The sequence below is a fragment of the Pinus tabuliformis genome, chromosome 8, assembly GCF_031772625.1.
Source record: "Pinus tabuliformis cultivar Carrire ecotype Pingquan chromosome 8, CPIR1, whole genome shotgun sequence".
Taxonomy (NCBI): domain Eukaryota; kingdom Viridiplantae; phylum Streptophyta; class Pinopsida; order Pinales; family Pinaceae; genus Pinus; species Pinus tabuliformis.
In genome coordinates, this window is record NC_142294.1 from 545,735,125 (window position 1) to 545,745,966 (window position 10,842).

At 42.6% G+C, this 10,842-nt stretch overlaps 1 protein-coding gene across 1 annotated transcript in view; it reads left to right on the forward strand.

Moving 5' to 3' along the window:
• The window catches only part of LOC149236595 (uncharacterized), a 33,032-nt gene extending 25,342 nt beyond the window's left edge, over positions 1–7,690 (forward strand). The window contains exons 2-3 of the mRNA XM_089368968.1: positions 7,022–7,301; positions 7,425–7,690. Coding sequence (XP_089225094.1) covers positions 7,022–7,301; positions 7,425–7,690 — 546 coding nt within the window. The remainder of the gene's footprint in view (positions 1–7,021; positions 7,302–7,424) is intronic.
• The last annotated feature ends 3,152 nt before the right edge of the window (positions 7,691–10,842 follow it).

A 10,842-nucleotide genomic window follows, 5' to 3' on the forward strand; every position in this document is an offset into this window, starting at 1 on the left:
TCCTCACAGGAGAACACATCAATCCTGCTACAATTGCCATGGAGAACACATCAATCCAGGCCTCACAGGAGAACACATCAATCCTGCTACAATTGCCATGGAGAGCACATCAATCCAGGCCTCACAGGAGAACTAATCATCCTGCTACACAGGAGAGCGAATCATCTTGTTCCACAAGAGAGCGAATCATCTTGTCCCACAAGAGAGCGAATCATCTTGTTCCACAAGAGAGCGAATCATCTTGTTCCAGTGCGCACCACCAGGGGAGGGTGAGTCACCACGTGGTCGTATGTTGCTCCAGTAAGAACCACAAGCCCTCAGAGCTCCCAGAGCTCAATGTATGCAACATGCAGGACCCTTGTACAAGGGTTTCTTGATGACTCCAAGTCGTTTGGGAAAATCATAGATTAGATCTTTCCTTGGGGCTTTGACAAGGTGTATTGACCTATACATCATCTTAATGCGATGGAGCCTCCTTGCTCATCGACTTACCATATCCCAGATGATGTCTATCTGCTGGAGCAATTGACGAATACTGGATTCCTCAATAATCGAATCCCACCTCTGGTTGTTACAGAGAATCACAGTGGTATCCAATGTAAATCCAAACAGCTCATTGAAGAGCTTTCGCAACCAGACTACCTCACACGAGGTCATGCTAGCAACAATATATTCTGCTTCGGCGGTGCTCAAAGCCACCGACTTCTGCTTCCTGCTCATCCAGGATATCGAAGCAGATCCCAAGGTGAAACAGTACCCGGAAGTGCTCTTACGGTCCACCACACTGCCTGCCCAATCAACATCAGTATATCCAAGTAGTCTCACATCTCCGGCAGTGTATCTTAATCCATGAGAGATTGTGTCCTGAAGACATCTCAGAAGATTCCTGGCATCAATCCAGTGAGGCTCAACCAAATATGAGCTCACAATGCTAACTGCGAAACATATGTTCGGACGGAGGTTCACCAAGAACATCAATGCGAATGAGTTTTTGAAACTCAGAGGCATTTCCCAAGTCTGGTCCGACATCACTACTATATAACTTCTAAAAGTTAAGATCCTCGAGGTAGTCACAGGCTTGTAGTCCATCATACCGAATCTTTCCAATATATTTACCACATATTTTCCTTGAGATAGGAAAATTTCCCTTGGCTTTTGCCACACTTCAAGTCCTTTGTGCTTCATTTCAAATTCAGAAGCCATCTCCCTCTTACATTTGTGAATGAGAGGGTTTGCACCTGTTAGAAAGAGGTCATCCACATACAACACCAGTATGAGAGGCTTGTCATCTTCAACCTTAAAGTAAAGGTTAGGATCGGCTTCACTCCTAGTGAATCCCAGCTTCATCAAGTAGCTATTGATCCTCTCATACCATGCTCGGGGTGCTTGCTTCAGCCCATAGAGAGCTTTCTTCAACCTGCATACATGAGATTTTCGATCATAAATCTCAAATCCTTCGGGTTGCTCCACGTAGACCTCTTCTTTGATCGAGCCATGCAAGAACGCAGTCTTGACATCCATCTGATGTAGGTTCCATCCTTGTGAAGCAGCAAGGGCTATGATCGAGCGGATGGTCGTATATCTGGCAACAGGTGCAAATATCTCATCATAGTCTATACCTTCCTTTTGGGAGAAACCTCGAGCAACAAAACGAACCTTATACTTTTCCGTGCTTCCATTTGCTGCATGCTTTATCTTGTAAAGCCATTTTGAAGTAACAATTGTCTTGTCCAGGGTCTGGAAACTACTTCCCAGACATCATTCTCCATAATAGACTCATATTCTATGGTCATAGCATCCTTCCATAGTTAATGCTTGATGACATCGATTTTGTACATATACGGCAGTGTTTGCAGCTTCAGCGCATAGAAACTTAGGAAGACTTTGATCATGTAGCATGGCCCGGACAGCTTCCATAATTGTGCGATTCTTCCTTTCTGCCACACCATTTTGTTCAGGAGTATATGGTGTAGTAGTCTCCCTCTTGATGCCAGCCTCTTTACAAAAATCATGGAACTCATTAGGTTCATATTCAGTCCCATTGTCAGTTCTTAAGATCTTGATCTTCTTTTCGGTTTGATTCTCGATTAGGGCTTTGAAGTGTCGGAACCAAGGGAACACTTCATTCTTCTTTTTCAAGAAGTATATCCAGGTCTTTTGAGAATGGTCATCTGTAAAAGTGAGATAATATGAGTATCCTCCCAAGGAGTTCACAGGCATCTTACCTGATATGTCTGAGTGAACTAGTTGTAATATATCGGAGGTCTTGCTTTGACTGAAGGGAATGGTCCCCTTTTGAGCTTTCCTTCGGCACATCCCGGACATACACCTTCTTTCTCTACTTTCAGGCATCCCTGTTACCATCTGTCTTACATCGGGTAGAGCTTTGTAATGAAGGTGGGCAAACCTCCGATGCCAAAGTTCGGACTGAAGCGTTGTGTCACAAGACATGACACCTAGCGGACTTCCATCGACCTGATATAATGAATCAACACTAAACCCAAGAGTAAAGGCATATTTAACATTATTTTTCCATATACGTACCTTGCCATCGTTGAAGGTTACCTTGTAGCCTTTGTCTTCCGTTGCCGAGATGGACACTAGGTTCTTTTTGAGGTCAGGTGCATTTAATACATCCTAGACTTTCTAGCCTTCTTGAATGGTTGTCCTCTTCCTTGATTCCCAGCTCTCCTCTTACCTTTGCTATTGAATTTGTCATTCCTTTGATTGCCATCAGAGGGATTTTGATCATCATCCCAGTGTGAGTACTTTCTATCAGGGCACTTCCTTGCATAGTGACCTGCTTCATCGCAGATGAAACATCGTCCTTTTCTTCCACCCTTAGATCCATCCTTTCCTTTTGATTTAGACCCAGAATTATTTCTTCTCTTAGCATGAGAAGAAAAAGCAGTAGGAGGACCTTTAGGCATGGGCATTTCTTGCTCTTCTTCCCTTGTTTCTTCTTGAATGCATCTAGCCATTAATTCCTCGAAACCAGGAATTACATTATAGTTCAGAAGAGTAGTCCTGAACACGTACCATTCGGATGGTAATCCTCGAAGAGTCGTGAGCGCCATTTCCCAGTCTATCATAGATTTCCTTGGAGGTGTCCAGTTCAGAGATGTAGGACACCAAGTGCTTGTCGATAGAGTCCCGGATGATCTTCTATTTTGACTTCTTCGATTCTCCATTTGTTCCATGCAGCAGCGGATGCATTTGATGGAGGCTCAACAATATTTCCTCTTACATGGTTCAACACTCCTGGATCTTCTAGGGTTAGATCGATAGACATCTTCCATGCGTGATAGTCATCTTTCTCACGGAGCTTGTCTTCGACAGGAAAGATTGTTGAGGACCCCATAGTTCTTTTAGGATAGCCTTGCCAGTCTTCTCTTCAATGATTGCTCTTTCTCTTGCTCGGGCTTTGTCTTCACCTCAGCTCTGATACCATGTTAAGTTATGGTATGTTCTATGCTTATAACAGTTTACTTCTTTTCCTTATTATATTCCACCGATTAGCAATCACATGTACATAAAGTAAAGTGCAGATAGAACATTAAACGATCGACAGAAAACAAGCCAAGACAAGAGACACAAGATGTGGCGGCTAGCCAGGGACAAACCCCACAATGTGTGGGGAAACCCTTTGATCAAATCTTCTTTTATCTTCAATAATTTAGCAGAGAGAAATAGTACAATAAATTTGATTCATATCAGCAGTAGCAAACCCTAGATCAGTAGCATCAGCATTAGCGGCTTCATTTCTCACAAACCGACAGTCGGATTGACTTCATTCCACCACCAAAAGTTTCGGCTTCCAGAGGAGGTTCAGATGAACCTACAACGCAGTTCAGATGAGGAGATCTTCTAGGCCACACAAGTCAATCTTTACTTCTGCAGTTGCAGCTTCAGTTTCAGCGGTTTCCGGCTTCAAACTAGGGCAGTCGATATCTTGCAAACCGTTCGTCGGATTGACTTCATTCCACCACCAAAAGTTGCGGCTTTCAAAGGAGGTTCAGATGAACCTACAACGCAGTTCCAAAGAGGAGATCTTCTAGGCCACGCAAGTCAATCTTTACTTCTGCAGTTGCAGCTTCAGTTTCAGCAGTTTCCGGCTTCAAACTAGGGCAGTTGATATCTTGCGAACCGTTTGTCGGATTGACTTCATTCCACCACCAAAAGTTGCGGCTTCCAAAGAAGGTTCAGATGAACCTACAACGCAGTTCCAAAGAGGAGATCGTCTAGGCCACACAAGTCAATCTTTACTTCTGCAGTTGCAGCTTCAAATTCAACAGCTTCCGGCTTCACATGTGTGAGAGAGAGAGACCCATTTCAGCGTAGTAGAGAAGAGACACATATCTACGCAGTAGAGAGAGAGAGATGTGATGAGATGAGAGAGTCCAAATGAGGAAAAGTCCTCTTATATTTATACACAATGTTGGTGGGTGAATATATGCGACTGTTGGGCTTCTGAGCCTACATGAGTTGTAGGTCGGCTTGATAATAATTCCATAATCAAAATAAATTCATATCTCCATGAATACTTATCGGAATCGGATGATCTTTATATCAATCCTACACCTCTCGACGAGAGGAATCTAATAAAAATATTATCAGCCATGAATAAGATGACCCACATGAAGTTTTGCCCTGGTTTCCAATTTTAACACAATCCAATCAGCGAGTATCTGATAGAAATAATTAGAGAGAAAAATTCTCTCACTCCACAAGTAATCCCGACACTGGATTTTGCAAAAATCTGGCCGTCCAAACCCCAGCGTGAGCCCTTCTGCGCTGTCTCTGTGCTGTCTCTCACACATGCAGCTCGATTCTATCTTTGATCAAGCCGTCGAGCTTGCCTCTGCTGCTGGAAGTGACTCTCCGACCTTCTAGAAGACTTTCCTGGCCTCTGGAAGCTGTATTGACCTCCTCCTTAGCTAAATTGAACTGCTTTGCGTCAGCCTCTGCACTGCTTCTGCATGGATCACTTCTGCCACTTCCTGTTGCCTCTCTGGATCTGGAAAACTTCCTCCAGATCACTGTCCCTGCCCTTCACTCACTGCTTCAATCTCTGACTCTTTGGCAGCTGACTGTTGCTACTCTGGAAATCGATCTGCCAAGAAAATCGAATTTCTGGGGTTCTGGTGTGTCTTCTCCAAGTGCCCATTGATCCCTTCTAGTGTCTTCCTATTGGGACTCCAGTGATCAATATTAAAAGTTAATCAATGGCTCAAACCATTTCTGGATCGATTCGTGTGAGTTTCTAGATGATTCTCACCTTATCTCAATTAATACTGATTAATAAACATATTCCCTAAGTTTAGACTTAGGAATTATTTTAAAATATCGGCTAATAATCTAATTAAGACACTTATAGGTGGAATTTCCAGAAACGATTTTTAGGTCTTGGAGATCTCATGTATTCTAGCCTCCACCAAATTTCGTGGCTAGAACACATCCGATGCTACAAAAACTAACAAAGGGGAATCTATGGAATCCTATGTCATGAGGGTATCCTGCCTAAGGGATCAATTGCAGACTGCAAGAGAGCCTATATCTGACAAAGAGATGGTGTTGGTGACTCTTCAAGGTCTTCCTCCTATTTGGGAAACCTTCTTTACTACTAAAAGCATCAATAATCTACTCCTGACATTTGATGAGCTCGTTGGTAAATGCACTCAAGAAGAGACCAAGATGATTGCCAGAGGGAGGATTCAAAAGCATGAAGAAGGAGAGCCCTCTGCATTTGTTGCTCAAGACAAAAAGAGAAAAGGAAGAGGAAGACCATCTGGTTCAAGAAGGCCTCCCCCTGAATCAAAGGACTTCAAGAGAAGAGGAAGTAGAATTTAATGCTTTAACTGCCACAAGCATGGTCATTATGCTTGAGAGTGTCCGGAAAAGAGAAATGATTCAAAATCCAACTACAACAACAATTGAGGCTTCAATTCAATAATCCAAGAAGAGGAGATGATAGAAGAAGAAGGGATGATAGAAGAAAAAGAGATGTTCAAAATGATCATGAAGAAGGCCATTGTCCTCAAAAGAGGTCAATTTATTCCAAGTATGAGAATAATGCAGCTACTTCCCAATCTGAATATATTCTTATTTCTGCTCTTTCTAGTTCTTCCCCTCCGGATTCGTATGATAGTTGGTTGTTAGATAGTGGGGCTTCTAGACATTTCTCTGGATACTGGGAAGTCCTCTCGAACCTGGTTAAGAGGGAGACAAATTTGAAAATCATCCTTGGATACAACACTACTCATTCTATAAAGGGTTTTGGTTTTGTTAGATTTCATTTGGAATTTGGTGAATCCGTTCTTCTTCATGATGTTATGTATGTTCTGGGACTAAAGAAGAACTTGGTATCTTATTTGCTTTGGAAGACAAAGGGATGAGAGTAGCCTTCGTAAGAGGAAGAAACCCTCATTGGCTTATGGAATCTCACATGAGGGATGCTTTTACCTTGGGATCTAAAATTGAAGGACTCTATAGAGTCAATAGGAGACCTCTGCTAGCAATGGTCCACGACATCAATCATCAAAGTGAACTATGGCACCAAAGGTTGAGACATCTACACTATGAAGCCCTACCGAAATTGAAGAAGTTAGTCTTTGGAATACCTGATGTTCATGCTAGTCATGATGGAGTATGTCCGGGATGTGCCAGTGGAAAGAAGACAAGGGGACCATTCCCCTCCAACAAGAACAAGACCGATGGTATTCTTCAACTCATTCATTTTGACCTATGTGGACCCATGCCAGTGCACTCTCTTGGTGGCCATCTCTACTACATAATCTTTATTGATGACTTCTCCAAGAAGACATGGATATTCTACTTGAAGCATAAGGACGAGGCTTTTGATATGTTCAAGGACTTCAAGGCACTGATAGAAAATCAAATAGGGAAGAAGATCAAGGTCTTTATGTCTGACAATGGTGGAGAATAAACATCAAACAAGTTTGTTGACTTTTTGCAAGAAGGCAGGAATCAGGAAGTAAATATTGTACCTTATAATCTCCAGCAAAATGGAGTAGCTGAAAGAAAGAACAAGTCCATTGTGGAAGCTTCCCGAGCTATGCTGCATGATCAAAAGCTGCCGAAGTTCCTCTGGGGAGAAGCTACAAATACAATTGTCTATGCTCAAAATAGGGTTCCTCATCAAGCTTTGAATAACAAGACTCCAAAAGAAGTGTTGGCTGGTGTAAAGCTTGATATTGGACATCTCAGGATATTTGGTTGCCCCGTATATTTTCATGTGCTGAAGGATAAGAGGAACACGCTAGAAGCCACTGGAAAGAAAGGTACGTTTGTTGGATATTGTGCTCTAAAGCCTTTAAAATATATATATATATATATATCCAACCAAAGGAAAATCGAGTTTAGTAGGGCTGTAACTTTCAATGAAGATGTTGTGCTTGGAAAAGCAAGGGATCTTCCTTCGCCTCCTTTTGAGAAGAAAGATGATGATATGGACCTACTAGAAGGTCCTTTTGTGGCCGAAATAAAGAAGGATATTATTGATGATCCCATGGACCCCATGGACCCCTTGGATTCTCCTCTAAGTGATCCCTTGCTAGGAAGAGACGATTGTGGCTTCGTGATACATTACAGGATGTTGAGAGACATGTTCCTACCAAAGGGACCTTTAGAGAAAGCAAGAAGCCATGTTGGTACCAGGGATACGTTGTAACTATGAGCTTCATCATATAGACTAAATCTCCCACTTTTGATGAAGCAATGAAAGAGCAGGTTTGGAAGGATGCCATGGCCGAAGAGTATGAATTATATGAAGAATGATGTATGGGATATTGTTCTGAGACCTAAAGGAAAGTCTGTCGTATCTTCGAAGTGGTTATGCAAGATTAAGCATGGAGCCGATGGAAGCATTGAGAAGTATAAAGCGAGGTTCGTGGCTAGATGTTTCTCCTAGAAAGAGGGAGAAGATTATGATGACATCTTTGTACTTGTTGCTCGCTACACCGCCATTAGATCGATTGTTGCCCTTGCTGCTAGTCAAGGATGGACGCTTCATCAGATGGATGTGAAGATTGCATTTCCTCATGGCATAATACAAGAAGAAGTATATGTTGAGCAACCTTAGAGATTTGAAGTGAAGGACATGAAGACTCATGTTTGCAGTTTAAAGAAAGTTCTATATGGCTTGAAGCAAGCCCCTAAAGCCTAGTATGCCGGCATTGATCGTTACCTGCTGAAGCTTGGATTCACAAGAAGCAATGTTGATCCAAACCTCTACTTCAAAGTGGTCCAAGGTATGCCTTTAACTTTGGTTTTATATGTTGACGGTTTATGCTTGACAGGTAATGAGCCTTTGATGCTCAAGTGTAAGAGGGAGCTGTCTTCTAAGTTCGAGATGAAAGATCTTGGTTTGATGCATTACTTCTTGGCACTAGAGGTGTGGCAAAGACTGTAGAGATTTTCCTTTCTCAAGGAAAATATGTCGTGAAGTTGTTGGAAAGATTTGGAATGGTAGAATGCAAGTTCCTGGCCACACTGATGGATATGAAATTCAAGAAGCTACGTGGAGATGCTGCTGGACTTGATTTGACGAATCTCTTTGAGTATAGACAGTTGATAGGGGCATTGATCTTCCTCGTGAACACTCGTTTAGACATATGTTTTTCAGTCAACACTTTGAGTCAATTCATGACTGAGTCCCTTCATGCACATTGGGTTGCCTCTAAGCATGTGCTAGGATATTTGCATGGGACAATCAATCTTGGTTTGAGATAGACTACTAGAGATGTGAGACTGCATGGATGCACTGATGTTGACTGTGTTGGAAATGTTATTGACAGGGAAAGCACATCAGGGTGCTGCTTTAGCTTGGGGTCTGCCATGATATCTTGGATGAGTAGGAAACAAAAGTCTGTAGCTTTGAGCATGGGCGAGGCAAAGTATATTGCTGCTAGCATGGCTAGTTGCGAGGCAATTTGGTTGAGGAAGCTCTTTGGAGAGTTGTTTGAGCAGGTCCTGGATACGATCGTGATATATTGCGACAAAAAGTGGGATCCGATTGGCAAAGAATCTTGTATTTCATGACAAGTCCAAGCATATTGAGATCATGTATACTACATTGAAGATATGGTGCATAGAGGAGCCGTGAGACTCCATGACATTTTGATTGATGAGAAGATAACATACCAAGGCTTTGCTGAAAGGGAAGTTCTTGGTCTTCAGAGAACAACTTGGACTGATGGATGTGACCCTCCTAGGTAAGGGTCCCAGCTGATCGAGAACACTTAGCATGCCCTTCCCCCCTATTGAGCTCCTAGGGTGAGGAATGGAGTAGTAAGGGCTCTTAGGGTTGAGGGAACTCTGGACAATAGGATAGGGTGTGATCCTTACCCCTGTGGTAAGTCAATCTCGCTTATTATCACTTTGATAGAGTATACCCTAGTTGGCATCCTACCTACAAGCTAGGCTTGTTGGGATTGGTCCTCCCCATTTGGCCAATGGGTTGAAGTGACTTGAGATAGGGTGTGATCCTTACCGGGCTAGGAAATTTGATCTCACTCAAGTCTTGGGATGCAGGTGTTCTACCACTTGACTCTTAAGGTTCTAGATGGAGGATCAACAGACAATAGGACAGAGTGTGATCCTTAAGTCCATATTGCCTATTGACACTAGATAATATGATAGAGTGTGATCGTTATGTCGATCTCGCCTATTGTCACAGGTCAATAGGACAAAGTGTGATCCTTGCTCTTGCGGTAAGTAGATCTCGCCTATTGCTAGAGGGTGGTAGCTTAAGCTCCTCTATGATTTCAAACTCTTCTTCTTTGAGATTCGAGATGTTGATTTGGGGTAGCATATGATGTGCTCTAGCCATGAAAATTGGTGGAGAGGCTAAAGCACATGAGATCTCCAAGACCCATAAATGGTTTGGGGAAATTCCACCCGGTTAGAGAGATATGAAAATAATTAATAATTTTAATGGAGTTTCTAAGTCTAAACTTAGGAAAATAAAAAAATTAATGAGTATAAATATAAAACTGGGTGAGAATGTTCTAAATGACATGGATCAAGCCAAATCTAATCTTACCCGTTGATTAGAGATTTAATCTTAGCTGTGGAAGACTCAACAGAAAAAGTATAAGAGGAGGCTTGAGGGTCAGTTGGAGATACACCAAGATTGATCAGTCAGTTTGATTTTCTGGAGCGGGGTTTGCTGAGAAAATTCGAACAAGTGATCGAGTTGCAATGATGGGTAGTGAGTGCATAGCAGAGAGGTAGAGATAGTGCCGAAGGACTAGCGTAGAGGCAGAAGAGGCTACGCAGAAGCCACACAGAGGCCCAGAGAGACTGCGCAGAGGCTAGCAGGGCCTGCGTGGGTGACGTAGAAGGCCAAAGAGCCAGCGCAGAGCAGTAGAGGGTTGGCGCAGAGGGTTTCAGAGCTACGGAGAGGCCAGGAGGGCTGACACAGAGCCTCAAAGAAGCGTTGGAAGGAATTTCGTGGAGCAGACTTGCTGAATATCTACTTTTGAAGGGAGTTATTACTGCCAGATAGATATCTCCGTTGGGTGAGCCAGTTTGGCACCTTAGTTATACTCAAGAAAGCTGTTTAATAATAAAACCCTCAGAACCGCTGCACTGGTTTTCCCAAGTTGGGTTTTTTTGGGGATGATTGTCCAAAAATAACGACGCCCCTTGTGTGTTTGTCTGTTATTTCAGTTGTTGATTTGTAGATGGTTGAGATTGCATTTGTGTTTATTTTCAGTATTTATATGGTTAAATAACTTGTTGACTAATAAACAAGTAGGTGCAATAATCCAGATAATGCAGGAAGAATTTCTAACGTGTTAGACTTAGAAATTCCAGCAC